Here is a 20,078-nt window from a genome sequence, read left to right as displayed (position 1 = left end):
GTATCCTGGACTGGCCTTACTTTCTCTATGTATCTGAAGATGGCTCTGAACCTTTGGTCTTCCTGCCCCAATCTTCTAAGGGCTGGGATTACAAGTGTCTTTTTGTTTGTTTGTTTGTTTTTTGTTTTTCAAGACAGGGTTTCTCTATGTAGCTTTGCAGCCTGTCCTGGAACTAGCTCTCGTAGACCAGGCTGGTCTCGAACTCACAGAGATCCGCCTGCCTCTGACTCCCAAGTGCTGGGTTGAAGGCGTGCGCCACCACCGCCCGGCTACAGGTGTCTATCTTCACACACAAATCATTCAAGGCTAGAAATTAAACTGTGGCTCCATGCAAGTTAGACAAGTTACTCTATCACCTTGTATCCCACTTTTATGCAGTCATAAGATTCATCTCGTAGGCATATTAAGCTTTCACAATCCAAATACGTGTATATTCATGTCTAAAACCCTTTGTGTACTTGTTTCACTCTTAGCAACTTCTTTACCATGGCATCTCTGACCTACTACTGGCTGATACCTATCTCTCCAGTTAATCTTGCATTCCTCTCTGCTCTGCTGCTCAAGTCACACTAGCATTCCGGCCATCATTGGTACTTAGCACATTCCTTGCAGCCTCGGGTACCATACACACATAGTTCCTCTGGCTGGAACACTATCCCTCCCCTTGATGTGCTACTGCTTTTTCTTCAGAGGTCAGGTAACATGTTGTCAGTGAAATGGCCAAACAAAAATCTCTTTAATATAAACTAATAAAATTTTGTTCCTTTCCTTAACACAATGTCAACTTTTCATTTGCTAAGCCATGTTTATAGATTGTATTCCCTCTGGAGACTATAAGCCTTGTGAGGACAAGCAATGTGTTTCCTGTAACATTCCTAAAATAGTGCCTGGTACATTGTAGACATTTAAACATTTACTGAATAAACAAAGTCATGAACAAAGTTTGATAATTTGGGGTGTTTTGTTTTTTTATTCTGCTATTTTATGTGAAATAGCCTCAAAGCCTTTACAAAAACCTAAGACCTTCAACAGTAGTGCAAGCATTATCAACAGTATGTTTTGTTTTGTTTTTCAGGGGAGAGCGCAAATGCAGAGCAGTATGTTTTAAAACTTCATCAGAGCACTGGGAGACGACTCAAGTGAGTCAAGCATTTGCCCCCTAAATGTGGAGATTGGAGCTTCGATGCTCAGCACCCACAGAAGAGCTGGGTAATGGAGAAAGATTCCTGTTATCTGCCTTTGACCTCCATTTACACATATTTGAGCAACTGCACACAAGTACACAAACACACATGTGAGCAGATACCCACAAATATGCTATATACACACACCACACATACATGCACATGCAAAGTAAGAAAGATTTCAAATGGTCATTGACATCTAGTTAAAGTAAGCAAGTAGATACAACTTGTATTCCATAAAACATTTAATGTTTATATATTCGTATTGAACTGACCTGCTTTCATCCAAATCAATGACAGGAATGGCTGTTTTCTTAGTCTTCTTGGCAAGAAATAAAGGAGCAATTTTCATTTTTCCTTAGAAAAAGCAATACTTGGGTTAGTATTAGATGTTTAGCATCTCCACTTACCTTCAGTTATCTCTAAAAACTTTTAGAAATCTACCTTCTTAACTATAAAAATGCCATATAGTAATTTTCATCAATGTGGTAATATCAGAATTCCCTGGAAAACTTTCATTTTTAACTACAGAAGCCCATAATGTACACCTTAAATTTTGCTCAGTGTGTCTAGGGAAATACCTAAAATTTGAAATGTTTTAATGTTAAAAAAAGAACAAACAGCACCACCCCCCACCTTTAATCCCAGCACACAGGAGGCAAAGGCACGATGTCTGTGAGTTCGAGGCCAGCCTGCTCTACAAAGTGACTTCCAGGACAGGCTCCAAAGTTACAGAGAAACCCTGTCTCGAAAAACCAATAAACAAACAAACAAATAAATAAATAAAAGAAGCTGAGCAAGGTGGGTACACCTTTAATCCCAGCTCTTGGAAGGCAGAGGCCAGTTGATTTGAGTTCAAAGACAGCTTGTTCTACATAGTAAGTTCCAGGACAGGTATGATTGTGAAGTGAGACCTTGTCTCAATAAATAGTCAGGGCTAGAGAGATGACTCAGCAAGCAGTTAAGAGCACTGGCTGTTCTTCCAGAGGTCCTGAGTTCAATTCCCAGCAACCACATGGTGGCTCACAGATATCTATAGTGGCATCTGATGCCCTCCTCTGGCGTGCAGATGTACATGGAGATAGAGCTCTCATATACATACAATACATAAATAAATCTTAAAAATAATTAGTTAATGAATAAAACTTTTTTTTTAAACGGGAGCTATAGAGATGGCTCAGTAGGTAGAGCCAGACAGACCAGGTTTCATCCCTGAAGCTCAGGTATAAGCCATAAGTGAAAGGTGAAGACCCACACCTGAAATTGTCTTGCTCCCTCACATGGGAACACACAAATCAATCAATAAATTTAAAAAGTAGGGAAATGTGCCAGGCAGTGGTGCTGTATCTTTAATCCCAGCACTCTGGAGGCAGAGGTAGGAAGATCTCTTTGAGTTCCAGGCCATCATTATCTACAAGAGTAGTTCCAGGACATCCAAGGCTACACAGAGGAACCCTATCTTAAAAATCAAGACACCAAAATAATAATAATGATGATGATGATTATGATGATGATGAAATGATTTTTTTTTTGTTTTGGTTTGGTGTTTCAAGACAAGGTTTCTCTGTGTAGCTCTCTCTGGCTTTCCTAGAACTTGCTCTGTAGGCCAGGCTGGCCCTACACTCACAGAGATCCACCTGCTTCTGCCTCGCAATTAAAGGCATGTGCTACCACATCCCACTATAAGGAAATGTTTTAATGAACACAAAAAAATTTGATAGTCAATTTCAGGGGCTGCTAAATATATATACAGAAAGTTCAATAATTTAAAATAAGATGTGTGATTTTTGTTTGAAAAGCTTGATCAAAATTTTACTTATTAAAATGGAAATAATTAGGCAGGCAAGATAGCACACATTATAATCCCAACACTTGAAGGTGAACACAGGAAGATGAGAAGTTTAAGGCCAGCCTCAATTACATAGTAAGTAACTTGCCTGGTGACAGGAGATCCTGACTCACGAAACAAAACAAAACAAAACAAAAGCCAGGCATGATGCTACATGCCTTTAATCCCACCACTTCACAGGCAGAGGCAGACAGATCTCAATAGGCCAGGGATACATAGTGAGAACCTGTCTCAAAAAAAGAAAACAAACAAAACACCTAATTTTCTATTTTATGGGGCAAGACATTAACTTTGCACCAGAAAATTCAGAATTAATTGCCCCAATCAATCTACTACTATTCATCAGACAATATTAAACCCAATTACCACAGATATTTTTAGAAGGCTTGTTAATTTTTTTTCCTAGTACATCATTCAAATTCTTAACTTTCTTCTGATTTTTCTCTGGTTGCTTTACAGAAGTTGGACTTGAATCTATTAGTATTGTAGAGTCCTAAAACAAAATAAGGAAGAGAGAAAAAAAACCACTTTAATGTTATAGTATTTCCCCTTGTCCACAGGAGATTCCAATAACCCCAGTGGATTACTAAGCCTTAGATGGTTTCACAAGCATACGTAACTGATAACACACACTTCGGCCATAACTTGTACAGATTGAGGTGTGACAGTGAAACTGAAGGAATTAACTTTTTCATCATATTTTCACAGATAAAAGATTCTTACTACAGATTTTTTTCAATTTCAGAATAAAACTTCCTCTCTTTGAGACAGGTCATCTCAGCATATCTCTAGCTGTCCTGGCACTTGCTCTGCAGATCATGCTAACCTCAAATTCCAACCTCTGTCTGGGACGCTCAGGTTAAAGGCATGTACCACCATGCCCAGCTTCGTTCCTTATTAATTGTTGAATTTTCACCTTTTCCATTACTTCTCTTTTGGGTACCCAAACTGCCAGCATTTCGATTCTTATACTATGGAGCCACTATTAAGCAAACAAAGGATGCTTGACACAAGCATTGTTAATACAGCCTTGGTTGATCAGATAACTGAAGTGGCTACTAAATAACTAGTGGGCAGACAGCATATAAAGCATGGATATCATAGAAGGCTGGGGTTGTAGCTCAGTAGGTAGAAGTCTCCCATATTATATCATATAATATTTTATTAACTGTTCAGAATAGAAAGTCTATAGAAATAGACAGAGGATAAGTAGCTATCATAGGAAATGGGAGGACTGGGAAACAACAGCAAAGGGGAATGGTGTCCTCTGTGGAGGTAATGGAAATGTTCTACAATGGCACAGTGGCACAACCAATCCCAGCTGAGGCAAAGGGATGGTGAATTTGAAGGACCCTGGCTACATAGTAAAATCCTATTTCAAAAAACAGAATATTTTCTAAAACTGATTATAGTAGAGGCACAACTCTGAATGTATTTGAAGACACTGAACTGCATACTTTTTTCTTTTCTTTTTTGGGACAGGGACTCATGTAGGCCAGGCTGCCTTTGAACTTATCATATAGCCTGAAGATCACCCCCAACTTCTGATCCCTCTATTTTCCCTCCCGTGTGCTACAATTCCAGGTATGTATCATAACACCTTCGCTTTTAAATTGTACACTTAAGTGGCCAACTGTATAGCATGTAAATTATATCTCAATAAAAGGATTTTTAAAAATAGGAAGTAGTGGCTTTTAGCAGGACAGTAAAAATGGAGTAGAGAATTCTCAGGTAGAAAGATAGTCCTTGGAATATGAATTTCCATGTCAGAAAATAAAATAAACAGTGTCTGGGGAGAAATGAAGTTTAGTATGACTGTGATAAAGAACTGTTTGGGGAATGGGAAGAATCCATGCAGTTTACAAGATACCTTATGTGACCTGAGCCTGGACTATATCCTATAAAACACAGGCTTATTTTAAAGCAGAACTTCCACCATGTCCAGGATATCAAATGTGACCTTACACCTCTGTAAAGGTTTCCTTCTCCCACCCCTAATAGCAAACAGTAACAACTGTATCAATAGATATTGGAATACTTACATCTGTCTCTGGTGACTTCTCCCTTTCAGGAAGTGTCTGGTGCCTAGAGGACCGCCTCAGGGGCACCACTGCTTTTTCAGCCTTTGACCCACTGACTCGCAAAGCTTTCGCTTTCTCAATAAGTTGTTTCGCTTTTGATACATTTTTTGAAGTATTGTTTGCCTAGACAAAAATTTGGACTATTAATTCAGAACATACCAAGAATTTCATATTTGAGAACAGAAAAAAAAAAACAGAAATACATAATAAAAAATATATTTACATCACATTAATAGTCAACCAAGAAATGATTATTCTAATCTTACCAGGGACCCCAAATGCAAATGCATTTAGTGATAATTAGTATGCTTTTTTTAACCTGTAATTGTCATTGTAAGTGTATCTGCATATGTGTAAAATACCCAGAAGCAAGGGCTGGAGAAAGGGCTCAGTATGAGAATCTGAGTTTAAAAGCCCAGAACCAGCTGGGTGGTGGCAGCGCACGTCTTTAATCTCAGCACTCCGGAGGCATCTAGACCAACCTGGTGTACATAGGGAGACCTTATTTCAAAAAAGTGGTTAAGAATTCATAAGGAGGGCTGGAGAGATGGCTCAGAGGTTAAGAGCACCGACTGCTCTTCCAGAGGTCATGAGTTCAATTCCCAGCCACCACATGGTGGCTCACAATCATCCATTATGAGATATGGTGCCCTCTTCTTGTGTGCAGATATACATGGAAGCAGAATGTTGTATACATAATAAAGAAAGAAAGAAAGAAAGAAAGAAAGAAAGAAAGAAAGAAAGAAAGAGGAGGAAGAGAAAGAAAGAAAGAATTCATAAGGAAGGGGCTGAAGAGGTGGCTCAATAGATAAAAGCACAGGTTTCAGGCTAGAGAGATGGCTCTGTGGTTAAGAGCCCTGGCTGCTCTTTCAGAGGTCCTGGGTTCAATTCCCAGCAAACACATGGTGGCTCACAATCATTTATAATGAGATCTGGTGCCTCTTCTGTCCTGCAGGCATACATGCAGACAGAACACTGCATACATAATAAATAAATAAATCTTAAAAAAAAAAGAAAGAAAGAAAAGAAAAAGAGCACAGGTATCTTATTAGTAGTTAAGAGCACTGGGTTCAATTCCCAGCACCCATGTGGCTCACAGCCTTTTGTAACTCTGGTTCCAGGGGATCTGAAGCCCTTTTCTGGTTTCTTCAGGTACTTCATACCTGTGATGCAGGCACAAAAGCAGGCAAAACACCCATATACAGAAAATAAAAATAAAGAAAATTAAAAACAAAACAAAGCATATAGGGAGACTGAAGCAGTCCAGTCACACATTCAATGCCTGCCTGTCTGCCTATTGAGTTTAAGGCCAACAAAGCAACTTAGGAAGACTATGACTCAAAATAAAAAAGCAAAAAGAGCCGGGTGTTGGTGGCGCACGCCTTTAATCCCAGCACTCGGGAGGCAGAGGCAGGAGGATTTCTGTGAGTTTGAGACCAGCCTGGTCTACAAGAGCTAGTTCCAGGACAGCCTCCAGAGCCACAGAGAAACCCTGGCTCAAAAAAACAAAAAAAAAAAAGTAAAAAGAAGGCAGTGTATAAGGTTTAGTGGTAGCACTTAACCTAGGATGCAGAAGACTGAGGGCCTTACACATCCCAGCACTGTCCCCTTGACCCCCAAATAGACAAAGGACAAAGCTAATATAATCAAATAATACACTCTGTGTGTGTGTGTGTGTGTGTGTGTGAGAGAGAGAGAGAGAGAGAGAGAGAGAGAGAGAGAGAGAGAGAGAGATCAGACTTGGGTCAGCAGGCTTGAGCTCACAGAGAGCTAATTTTTGTTTGTTTTTTGTTTTTTTGAAACAGGGTTTCTCTGTGTAACAGTTCTGGCTGTCCTGGCACAGTGAGATACCTTAACATCTTAATAAACTACCTAGAAGAACAGGGAATAAATGGCATAGGTTGTAATTAATGGACTCAAACACATAGGGATCTTCTTTGGCGTGACTTCGAGTATCTATCGCCAGTCTTTGAAGGAAACAGGGTCACTGTCAGTACTCCAGTACTTTGATTACCTTTCTCTTCTGAGAAGTAAGATCTTCCTTGCTTGTTTCAGATTTCTTAGATCTTTTCTTAGATTTTTTGGGAGTACTAATTCTAGTGAATTTCATTCTGGAAAAAAGAAAACGACATTTACAAATATTTTCATAATAATGTACAAGAATCTTAAATATAAAAAGAAACCAGTTAATATCCAACTTACAAAGAAAAAACAATTCTTGTCAATTTGATTCAGCAGTAATTCAAACTTTTTCAATTAAATTCTGGTGCTGGGGATGGACCTATGTACATACTGAGCAACCATTCTACCATCAAGACACATTGCCTGCCACAAGCTTTACCATGTACTACTTCATTTAATGGGGGGAGCGGGAGCTCAACTTTAATCCCAGCATTCAGGAGGCAGAGGCAGGCAGATCTCTGTGAGTTTGAGGCCAGCATGGTCTACAAAGCTAGTTCTAGGACAGCCAGAGCTACACAGAGAACTCGTTTCGACCAAAAACAAAAAAAAAAAAAAGAAAGAAAAACAAAACAATACGCCTAATTAACACATTTTTAGGACCGCTCCCTGCTGTGGAGAGCTTACTTTTCAATAAAATCTTGCTTGCTTGCAAAAAATTAAAACCAGTAAGTCTTGCCAGGCGATAGGGCCACATGACTTTAATCCCAGTCTTGGAAGACAGAGGCAGGCAATCTTTTGACTTCAAAGCCAGTCTGGTCTACAGAGTAAGTAAGTTCCAGGACAGCCAAGCCTTCACAAAAAAACCCATTCTCAATGCCCCACCCCCAAATAATAAGCCTTATACAGGTGTGGTGATATGTTGTGAAATAATCTTTTCACACACTGTGAAATTTGTCACTTGCATTGGTTTACTAAAAAGCTGAACAGCCAATAGCTTGGCAGGATTTTCAGGGCAGAAAGGATGCTGGGAAAAAGGGTGGAGATGTGGGAAGTCACCAGCCAGGCAGAGTGGGAGCAAGACATGCGGGAGGACAGTTAAATGCCCGAGAGTCATGTGGCAACACATAGGTAAAGAGAAATGGATTAAGTTATAAGAGCTAGCAAGCCTAAGCTATCAACCAAGTTTTTATAATTAATAAGTCTCTGTGTCATTATCTGGCAGTCCTGACAAAAAGGTCCAACCAACTACAAATGGCATTCAACGTGTGTGTGTGTGTGTGTGTGTGTGTGTGTGTGTGTGTGTAGACACCCTGTGTGTGTGTGTGTGTGTGTGTGTGTGTGTGTGTGTGTGTGTAGACACCCTGTGTGTGTAGACACCCTAGCCCCGCCCAATGGCAAGACGGACAGGTGCCAGGTGGACCCTGGACACCCTGTGTGTGTGTAGACACCCTAGCCCCGCCCAATGGCAAGACGGACAGGTGCCAGGTGGACCCTGGGCGGGGTGAAGGGAAGCCGGGGTGACTTAAGGGAAGGTTCTTAAGGGCTGCACGTGGAGACCTTGGCCCCTTCTCTCTGGCCACGAGCTTGGTTCCTGTGAGCTCGCTCTGGATTGCGTTTTGCTCTGGTGTTTATCTGAATAAAGAAGTCTTACCATCACGGACTATAGGTCATCTCTGAGTTGGCGCCCAGTCCGTCCCCCCCCCCCACCCGGGAGCGGTTCTAAATACAAAAACAGTCTAATTCAGCTTCTCAATCTCCTGTCTCTAATGCTGGCCATGGTACAGAAAGCTACTCCCAGCAGCTGCCTGAGTGCTTGAGCCACCAGTGCCCCATGAGCCCCACATGGTGAGTTTAAGTTTTTGCTGATGCAGACAGAAAGGTTACAGATATGTAATAAAAAGGGTTCAGACAGGGAAAACCTCTAAACAGGTTACAGTATATTTAACAATGTGCTTAAAAATAAAATACAAATAGTCATAGAAAAAATAAATAATATAAAAATAGTAAGTAAAATCTTTTTGTTGTTGTTTTTGAGACAGGGTTTCTCTGCAGCTTTGGAGGCTGTCCTGGAACTAGCTCTTGTAGACCAGGCTGGTCTCAAACTCACAGAAATCCTCCTGCCTCTGACTCCCGAGTGCTGGGACTAAAGACGTGCACCACACAGATAAATAGAAATGGGTTAATTTAAGTTTTAAGAGCTAGTGGGAAAAGCCTAAGCTAACAGCCAAGCTTTCATAATTAATAATAAGTCTCTGTGTCATTATTGGGGGCTGGCAGTCCTAAAGAAAAGGTTCAACTACAGTGATGCACATCCATAATCCAAGCAGTTGAGAAGCAGAGGCAGGAGGATCACTCATGATACCCTCTAGTCTCTATAGAAAGTTCTAAGCTATCCAAGGAAGACCCTGTCTTAAAAAACAAAAAAAGAGGATGGAAGGAGGAAAAGAAAAGAAAGGAGGGAAGATAAACCTACCTGCCTAGCATGAGCAAGGCCCTGAGTTTAACCCCACTCAGCACAGCAAAAGCAAATAAACAGAGAAAAATAATACTTCTTGAAGAAAATTAAAACTTGTCCCTGGATCACTATACCATCAGATAGGCCCAGTATCCAGGAATATACTCCATCATGTACTAAGGAATAACACTCAGCTGGGCAGGATGGAACATGACTTTAATCTCAGTACCAAAGACACAGAGGAATGGTTATCTTTGAGTTGGAGGTCAGACTGGTCTACATAGAGTTCCAGGACAGCCAAGGCTATATAGAGAATCCCTGTTTCAAACCAACAATAAAAAAATGCTCTTATGATTTATTTTTAATCTCATATTTGATGCACTCATATTTGAGGGCTATTAATATGACAAACAAGAATTTAGCAATAGCCGGGTGTCGGTGGGCAAACGCCATTAATCCCAGCACTCTGGAGGCAGAGGCAGGTGGATCTCTGTGAGTTCAAGGCCAGCCTGGTCTACAGAGTGAGTTCCAAGAGAGGCTTCAAAGCTACACAGAGAATCCCTGTCTCGAAAAACCAATAAAACAGAACAACAACAAAAAAAAAACAAGAGTTTAGTACTAGCTGGGCAGTGGTGGTATAGGCCTTTAATCCCAGTACTCAGGAGGCAGAGGCAGGCAGATTTCTTTGAGTTCTTTGAGTTCGAGGCCAGCCTGGTCTATAGAGTACTTCCAAGACAACTAAGGCTACACAGAGAAACTCTGTCTTTCCCCCCCCCCCCCCCCGAGACAGGGTTTCTCTGTGGCTTTGGAGGCTGTCCTGGAACTAGCTTTTGTAGACCAGGCTGGTCTCAAACTCACAGAAATCCGACTGCCTCTGCCTCCTCAGTGCTGGGATTAAAGACAAGGGCCACCACCACCCAGCTAGAGAAACTCTATCTTGAAAAACAAAAATAAACCAAACAAAAGCCAGGTTTGGTGGTACAGATCTGTCATCCCAGTTACTTGGAAGAGTACAGAGAGAGAGAGAGAGAGCATGTTTAACCATCCTGGGCAACCTAGGAGACCTTGTCTCAGGATGAAATGAGGATGGAGTCTTAGCTTGGTGGTAGACTACTTACCTATGAGGTTCAGTCCTTGGGGTTGTATACACATAAAAAACACACACATAAATAAACTGTATTTTAGAAAATAAATGAACTCTACAATGCTTGAAGAATTCCCCTTCCCAATTAACAATGCATGTAGAATGTTCCAACTTGAGAAGAAAAACAAAACTTTACCTAATGGGGCTCTCCGAATCAGAGGGTATTATTATTAATTCCGCTGTGTACAGGCTGTGTTTTTCTGACATGCTGGCTGCTTTTGGAGTGGAAGCTTTCACTGGACTAGTGTCCTGGGCATCCTCAGACTCAGAACCTCTACAGGTGACTGTGGCAGGCATGCTGCTGCCTCTTAGAGATCTCCTGGTTGATTTGGGTGTGGAAACGTTTACCAGTCTGTTTTCAGGCTCAGCTTTGGAATGTGTAACCATATCCCTGATTGGTGTGCTGTGTTTTCTTGATTTATTTCTGTCACACAGAGACTTTTTTAAAGAATCATGTGCTATATCCTCACAAACCAGACTTTCACTGCTAAGTATTGAATTGCTTTTGAAAACTTCAGACTTCTGCCTTAAACTCCTTCGAAGGCTATTTTGGTTTTGTTTATCTTTTGAGGAAAAGGATGTTTCTTCCTTTTCCATGCTTTCTTCTCCATTTCCACCTGGGACTGTCCTAGTGCCTATCATTTTCTTACCCTTTTTCTTTGGTTTTTTACTTTTCTCGTTAGGAAAACTTGCTTTATCAGTGTGTGACTGTGAACTGCCATGCTTTGAAACTATTTGGATATTAGGATTGTCTATGATTTTTTCAGAACTGTTAACACCTTCTTCATTTACAGATTTTTCACTTGGGTCTTTCTGCTTCTCCACAGGTTTCTTGAGCCCATTTTTGAGCAATTCTGATGGTGGCTGTCTGAATGCTCTCATGAACTGCTGTCTCTCTTCCACGCTGCATTTTGGTACTGAAACTTCAGAGCTCCCAGCTTCCAGCACTGCCAGTTCTAACTGGCCCTCCGGGATCACAACATTCGATTTTCTTTTCTGAACTGTCTGCTCATTCTCTGGGTCAGAGAAGCTACTCTCCAGCTCAAGCTGCTTCTGTTTCAAAAATATTGAGGGTATTTTCCCTTTCTTTTTAGGGGGAGTCGGGTGAACTTGTGCAAGAACAGTGACTGTCTTAAGGTGTACCTGTGGAGATAATTCACAGCTTTCTAATTCACCTTCAGAACCACTTTTGACAGCTTCATCAGGTCCAGAAGTAACACAAGCTGGCACTACAGGGTCAGGCATCTCTTCCACTCTAGCTGCCTTGTGACTTTTTAAAAATTCCTCATAGGAGACAGTTATTGTACTCTTGTTTAGATCAGCTATTTTGGTTGCACAAGCCCTGGAGTCTACATGATTTGCAGTCCTCTCGTTTTCATCGGCCTGGGAGGGTTTAGTCTGTTTACCGTCCTTGCCACCTTTCTTAGGCAGACTTATTTCGTCTGTCAAGGGTAAACTTTCAGACAGATCTAGTACCTTGCTGTGCTTTCTTTTTCTCAATCTTTTGCCATCATTTTTTGAGGTGCCTTGTTTAGGATTTCCTTTCTGGGAATTTTTTTTGGAAGTCATTGTATTGGGCTGGGTTCTGCTGTCTTGACTGCTTTCTTCAAGAACCTCTACATGTTTCTTGTAAAGGAAAACATCAGTCCTGCTTTCCACAAAATCACTTAAATCACAGTCCTCCTTACTATCACCACTACTAATTCCAACTGCAGATTCAATTTTAATGTCATTCAGTTGATGAGATAAATTAACTCTCTTTCCTTTTTTCTTAAATTCTGTATTTGAGAGCACTTCCAAAGGTGTCTTACACTCTTTGCTATTGCCAACAAGCAACGAGGGAGATGGCTTTATCTTGCACTCCTTTGTCGATTGTAGCTTCTCATCTGTGGGTGAAGTCTTTCTAAAATAATGAAGAATATTACTAGGTTTTGGTGGAGAGAAGACTTTGTCTCCAGTCTTCTCTATTGGTGATAAATATTTGGTAATTGTTTCACAGGAAGAGCTGTCATCATCTTTTCTCCGCTTTTTACATGGCTAACAATTTAAAAAAAAAAAAAAAAAAGGAAGGGAAAAACACATTTATTTCAAGTAAAATAATATGAACTATTAACTATAAATACAGATTTCACAGTTCAAATAAATGGATAGAAAAACTTCAAATGGCTACTTTGTGTGTATACATACAAGATGTGTGTGATATATGCACACACGTGTATATAAGGATGCATGCAGAGGCTGGAGAAGGATGTCAGGTGTCCTGATCTATCACTTTAACCTTATTCTCTTGTAGGTTCTCTCATTATACCTGGAGCTAGCTTGGTGGCCAGCAGGTCCCAACAATCCTCCTGACTTTGCTTACCTGCAACACTGGATTTATAGGCCTGTACAGCCACCATAGATGACTTGCTGGAGATTTGAACTCAGGTCATTATACTTGTACATGGAAGCATTCTTACCCACTGAATTATCTACCCAGCTCAGGAAGGCTACTTTAGGTGAAAAATTATACATTAGAAAAAAATTACCTTTAATGTTAAACCTACATTCAAATTTTAATGTTATATCAAGTTATATATGTAATTTTTATACTTTATACCACATGTGTATGTACTATACTTCAATAAAAAGTTTATATTGCTAGGTGTGGTGGTTTATGCCATTAATCTCAGTATTTAGAAGTCAGAAGCAGGAAGATCTCTGTGAGTTGGAGGCCAACTTGGTCAACAGAGAAAGTTCCAGGCCAGTCAGGCTACTGGACTGGTAGTCAGACCCTGCCTCAAAAACAAATGAACAAAAAACAACAAAGCTTATACTGATCAGCACTCAGGAATCTTGAGACTGGCAGATCTCTATGAGTTTTGAGGACAGCCTGGTCTACATAGCAAGCTCCAGGCCAGGGACTATATAGTGAGACTCTAGTTCAAATAAAACAAAACAAAAAATTCATATTGAAACAAAACTAAACTCATAAGAAAACAAATTTCTACTATTCTCTGATTATTTTACTTTATTTTGTGTTTTTGAGACAGTATCTTTCTATATAGCCCCGGCTGTCCTGGAACTCACTATATAGAACAGGTTGTCCTTGAACTTAAGAGATCTGCCTGTCTCTACCTCCCAAATGCTGAGACTAATGGTGTGAATCACCATGCCCTACCTACCCTCTATAACCTTAGAATAGCACTATCTACCTCACAGACTCTATACTGAATACATTAAAATATGTGGAACCTAACACAGGGTAGGGTTACAAACAATCCTTTCTGCTTTACTTTTTTGGTTAAAAATAAACACATCATTCTAAGTATTTGTAAGAAATAGTTATTTATTTAAGAAGCACAGAACCAACAAAAGAACACTTGTCACAAGTCTACTGTTTTAATTTGCTACTACAAGTCACTGCCTACCTCCTGCAGTAGCCATTACCCTCACAGAATCAAGGAGATTATAACACTAAGGACATTCCTTAGTGTTAGACATTCTCAGTCAGCAAGGATACTTGCATCCAGGCTAAACAGAAATCACAATGAGCCCAGGTATGGCTGACGAAGACTGGGCAAGGCACTGCCTGCTAGGAAAAGAGCATAAGACTCAAGGTGGACAATCATGAACCAGGTGATACTATCAAGAAAAACATAATTTTCATTGTTGTAACTAAGGCTGAGAATAACTGCCTAGGTACGCACAATCCTGGATTTGATTCCCACCACTACGTAAAACCAAGCATGATGGCACGTGCTTGAAACCACATCACTGAGGAGATAGAGGCAGGAGCATCAGAAGCTCAAGGTGAATTTAGTGAGTTTGAAGATAGTCAAGGCTACATGAGACACTGTTTGAAAGAAAAAAATCAATGACATAACTAGAAAAAGTAACCAACTTCTAGAAGTAGACTCTACTTGAACATGGATCAGCACATAGATTTAGCTCTATTCTCTAAATCCCTAGAGCAAATAGACTTTTGATGCATCTTGAGTATGACTAGGATTCATCCAGCTACTGGCTCACTAACAACTGTGATCCCATTTTTGGCTGTATATGTTTCTTCTAAAGGTTTCATGGGTTTACCTTAGAGCACAGGGGATTTGAACTGTGAAACAGGTAGGGTAGCACAGAACAAATTAACTGGTCTGATTTTCTGTGATCTACATTTGTCTTCTTGACTATCTGTGAATGATACGGATCAACCAGAGTAAGGAAGTATCTTACTGTTCTGAATTTACTAGATTACAATATCTAAGCTTACCTTTAGAAGGATATTATTTCTCATTTAGTTTCTATGTGTATTGTATGTTTTAAGTATAAACAAAAGCAGGGCATGGTGACTCATACTATAGTCCCAGTACCTTGGAAGCTGAAGCAGGAGGGCTACAGTGAACTGGAAGCCCTCCTAGCTTGCACAGAGTTCCAGGTCAGCATGGGCTACAGTATGAGAACTCAAAGAAACAAGTATAAATATAAGCTACTGACAAAGACCCTTAAACCTGACCTAGAAATTCACTAAATTAAGCAAATATGTTGTGGTGGTTTGAATAAGAATGGCCCTATAAGCTCATACATTTGAATTCTTAGTAATCAGAAAGTGGCACTATTTGAGAAGAATTAGGAGGTGTGGCCTTGCTGGAGAAAGTGTGTCACTGGCAGTGGGGGTGGGTAGCCTTGAAGTTTCAAAAGCCCATGCCAGGCCCAGTCTCTCTCTTTCTCTCTGGTCAGGATGTAGTCTCAGCTACAGCTCCAAGCATCATGAGTATTGCCATGCTCCTACCATGACAATGGACTAAACCTCTGAAACTGTAAGCAAGCCCCAATGAAATGTTTCCTTTTTAAAAGTTGACTTGGCGTTTAATCCCAGCACTCGGGAGGCACAGGCAGGAGGATCTCTGTGAGTTCGAGGCCAGCCTGGTCTCCAGAGAGAGTGCCAGGAAGCCTCCAAAGCTATACAGAGAAACCCTGTCTGGGGGGGGGGTTGCCTGGTGGGGGGGAAAGGAGGAAGGGGAAAATGGGGTTAGTATGTAAAATGAAAACTAAATTTTTTTTAAGTTAAAAAATAACTTGCTTTGGTCATGGTGTCTCTTCACAGCAATAAAACAGTGACTAAGCCATATGTATATAAAACCAAAATGATCAAAATGAGTTAATAAATGCATCAGTAACTTGCATAACTAAAAATGCATACTACTATATTGGTCACAAAATAATTATTGGTTATGCATAGTCACACATGCCTTTAATCCCAGCATTCAGGAGACAGGGACAGACAGACATCTCTGAGTTTAAGGCCGGTCTGTCTAGTCTATATAATGAGACTGTCTAATAAACAAACAAACAAACAACTCCATTAGTTTTTATACACACCCCACTCCCTCCTGGTACAAGCACTCTACCAACTAAGCTACTGCTCTAGCCCTAACTTTTTTCTGTCTTTTGCTTCATTGAACCCAAGCCTTCCAATACTAAATAAACTCACCCTTGAGCTATATTTCCATCCTACTACCAATCTAATTTCTCAGCTCATTTGAAAAAGTACATCTGCCAAAATAACAAAAACTTTATTTTTAAAGACAAGTAATAAGGATGAAATTTTTATTTTTAGAAAATTCAAATGAATTAACAGGGCTATTGTGGTTAAAAGCATAGTACTGATGCTGCACAAGTAGGCAAGAAGCTCAATGGAGTGTGTCTGAAAAGCAAAACCAGACAAGGTTATGTAAGAATTCATACAGGGGATCTCCGACACGGCCCAGAAAGCAAAGGTACTTGCTGTCCAGCCCAGTAACCTAGTTTGATTTGCCAGGATCATGGTAAAAAGGGAGCACCTCTTCCCACAAGTTGCCCTCCACACATATGCTGACCCCTGCACTTACAATAAATAAGCAAATGTAGCAAAAATAATTTTTAAAAAGAATTTAAGTGGTAAAACTAACATCCAAATTAACAGATAAAAGACTAAGAGATGATAGTGGGACAAATTCTGACCATTTAGATAAATGAGGTAAAATACAAGCAAAACTATGTATGTTGAAATAAGTGAATTAAAAAAAGAATCTATTATTATGGTCTATAAAGCTTTGAGATGGTGTCAGAGACATCACACAACAGACATTCAAGTCAGAATTAAGTTAAAGTACCTGCCCTGATATCTACTAGTATGGAAATCTATTTTTTCTTTTTTTTTTTGTTTTAAAATTTTTTAAATTAGTAACAAGCTTGCTTCACATGTCAATCCCAGCTCCCTCTCCCTCCCCTTCTCCCCCTCCCCACAACAACCCCCAAGCCCCCATTCCATCCCCCCTCTGCTCCCCAGGGAGGGTAAGGACCTCCATGGGGGATCTCCAAAGTCTGTCATATCATCCCAACAGAACTGTGACTATGGAGCAAGCAACACAAACTGGCAACTTCCCCTGGGAAGAAGCATGGCTGACTGATCCTGAAAACACAGGATCTGGAATGGAGAAAGTCATCAATAATTGCTTGTGCCATAATTACGGCACAACAATGACTAAATAGCCATAGAAATTAAAAACATTCATGTGATGGGGCTGGAGAAATGGTTCAGCAGATACGAGCACTATCTGTTCTTCCAGAGAACCAGGGTTCAACTCCCAGCACCCACATGGCAGCTCACAGTTGTCTGTAACTCCAGCACCAGGGGATTTGACACCCTCACACAGGCATACATACGGGCAACCAATGTAAATAAAATGAAGATAAATAAATCATTTAAAAAATATGTGAAAAAGAAATATTTTTGAAACCAAGTTCTTAGGATTATAATTAGAAACTACTAAATATGCTACAAAGAAATGTAAGCTGGCTGTGCTTGCACAAGCCTGGGCTACATGGGATCCTGTCTAAAAACTAAAACAGGGCCAGTGAGATGGCCCAGTAGATAAAAGCACTTGCTGCCAAATTGGCAATCTGAGTTTAGGCCTTGGGAACCACAGGGTAGACGAAGAGAACTGACTCCTCCTACAAGTTGTCCTCTGATTTCCATACTACCAATACACAACTGTAAATTTATAAACGTAACAAGAAATAAAAACAAGTTTGAAAATGTATTGAAAGCCTTCCACCCCAGCACTCAGGTGGCAGCGATAGGAGGATCTCTTTGAATTCTAGGCCAGCCTGATCTATAGAATGAATTCCAGGACAGACAAGACTACAGAGAGAAACCCTGTCTCGAAAAACAAAAACAAAACAAAGAGTTAGGACTGAAGTGAGCACACATCTTAGCTCACTTCAAAGGCACCACAACACATTAACTAAAATGCTAGTCTGAGACATGGTATATTAAAAAAAACATAGCAGCTATGAAGAGGCACAAGCCTGTAATCCCAACATTTGGAAAGTGGTGACAGGAGGATCAGTAGGTCCGAATCCAGCCTGGGTATTTTTCTATCTACATATACATATCAGCCATGTACTTTAAGATCCTAGCCACTACTTAATCGCATAGAATATCATTATGGTTGCTTAGTGTATTTTTATTTCTTTCTGTAAACCAGGGCTTCCCAGATTAAGCACTGTCTTCAGCTTAGTGTACTCTTGAAACGCGGTAAATACAGAACACCTAACATGTCACAGAGACTCTTAACTACATTACATTAAGCTCTGCAGCCTCGAGAAACCGACTTAAATACCTCACTTAATTCTTAAGTGACATTCCATATGGAATTCCTAGGACAGATGTTTGTGTGTACGGACTAGACGCACTTAAAGCTTTTTCGCTGTTCTATGATTCCACATCACGAACAAAGAATTGGAGCCTGAGATCCTCGGTGACATGTCATTCCACCAATGTTTCAGGACCCGGGAACAGTGGTTTTCAAATCTTGAGCTTACAGCGAGCCCGAAAATTTCTGAGAATTCCACTGAGGACTTAACCACGATACACCGAGGCAACCATCCCACACAAAATTATAGCTGCGGATCATCACATCACTCCTTCCCCGTCTCAGAAGCAAGCAGGACTCCCACCACCCCCACGCCACAATTCGCCAACACAGGCAGGAAAGAACTTGACAGATCCTCGAGCTCACCTCAATCTCGTAGTCCTTGACTGGACGGGGAGCTGCAGCCGCCGCCATGGTCAGGACCCCCACCATGATCCCTGCCTCCCAGAGCCACGGATCCTAGGACCTCAGGCGGTCCGGCCCAGCCTGGCTGGAGGCCATGGAGGCGGCCGGTGCAATGGGAGCGAGCTGCGGGGCCGCGGGGTCCGTCACGGGTCCCCCAGAGCCCAGCCGGCGGACGCGAGTGCGAGGCTGGGCCCAGGGCCGTCCAGCCAGGCTTCGTCGAGAAAGCGCGGGCGCAGGCCCCGCGGAGGCGGCCGGACAGTGCACGGTGACCCCGAGGCAGGCGCTCCAGGCTCAGCGTTCGAGCCCCGGGCCGCAGTGGGCGCTGCACACGGAACGCCGATCAGGCCTTGGGCTTCCTGGGACTTCTTGTCAATTGGGTTTTCGCGCCGTCCGGAGCGCAGGGGGCGGAGCCTATGACCGCTTCTGGAGACTGGGCCTACGGTGAGCCACTAAGACCAAACTATTTCGTTTGGCGAATCAGCAAGCGACGGAACCAGGTCTATTTGGAATCCTAGTGGGACTTCAGACGTTCGTGACTCGGTGTTACAGGCGAGTTTGACCATTCAGGACGTGATTTCTCTAAGGCTACCTAGTCACTTGGTGGCCGAACTAAGACTTAGACATAAGGCATTTTTTTTTTGTTCGTTCGTTCGTTTGTTTGTTTTTTTGAGTCCTGAATGTTCCAGAACTCCGTTTGTAGACCATCCTGGCCTCGAACTCACAGAGATACGCCTGTCTCTGCCTCCTGAGTGTTGGGATTAAAGGTGCCTCCACTGCCCAGCGACTGTAGCCATTCTTAAAATTATATTTTAAAGCCAGGAAGTGCGACTTTAATGGCTTTAATTCCAGCACAGCCTGGTCTACATAGAGTTCCAGTTCAGCCAAGAGAATCTGTCTGATAATACATAGATAGATAGATAGATAGATAGATAGATAGATAGATAGATAGATAGATAGATAGATAGATAGATAGATAGATAGAGCAAAAAAGAGAGAAATAAATGAGTGAGTGAATAAATAAATAGAAAGGAGTTAAGACGACGTAGAAAAGCCGGGTGGTGGTCTACATAGAGTTTTAGTTCAACCAAGAGATTCTGTCAAATAAATAAATAATAGAAGTTTAAAAGAGATAGAAAAGCCAGGTGGTGGTGGTGAATATACACTTTTAATCCCAGCACTCGGGAGGCAGAGACAGGCAGATCTCTGAGTTCGAGGCCATCTTGGTCTACATATTTAGTTCTAGGACAACCAGGGCTACACAGAGAAACCCTGTCTCAAAAAAAATTTATTTTAATTTTATGTGTATGAGTGTTTTGCCTACATGTATGTATATGTACTATGTGTATGCCTGGTACCTGTGGAGACCAGAAGAGGACATTGGA

The 20,078-nt window shown here is 41.2% G+C and overlaps 1 protein-coding gene across 1 annotated transcript in view; it reads right to left on the bottom strand.

Moving 5' to 3' along the window:
* Atad5 (ATPase family AAA domain containing 5) overlaps positions 1-19,094 on the bottom strand; it is a 56,028-nt gene extending 36,934 nt beyond the window's left edge. The window contains exons 1-6 of the mRNA XM_027426526.2: positions 18,658-19,094; positions 10,752-12,652; positions 7,129-7,225; positions 5,076-5,237; positions 3,400-3,526; positions 1,460-1,541 (exon numbers count right to left, since the gene is read on the bottom strand). Coding sequence (XP_027282327.1) covers positions 1,460-1,541; positions 3,400-3,526; positions 5,076-5,237; positions 7,129-7,225; positions 10,752-12,652; positions 18,658-18,723 — 2,435 coding nt within the window. The 5' untranslated portion in view covers positions 18,724-19,094. The remainder of the gene's footprint in view (positions 1-1,459; positions 1,542-3,399; positions 3,527-5,075; positions 5,238-7,128; positions 7,226-10,751; positions 12,653-18,657) is intronic.
* Positions 19,095-20,078: the final 984 nt, after the last annotated feature.

This window comes from Cricetulus griseus, chromosome 7 (assembly GCF_003668045.3).
Source record: "Cricetulus griseus strain 17A/GY chromosome 7, alternate assembly CriGri-PICRH-1.0, whole genome shotgun sequence".
Lineage (NCBI taxonomy): Eukaryota > Metazoa > Chordata > Mammalia > Rodentia > Cricetidae > Cricetulus > Cricetulus griseus.
Note: the sequence above shows the minus strand (reverse complement) of the source record. Positions and strands in the feature narration are given on the sequence as shown.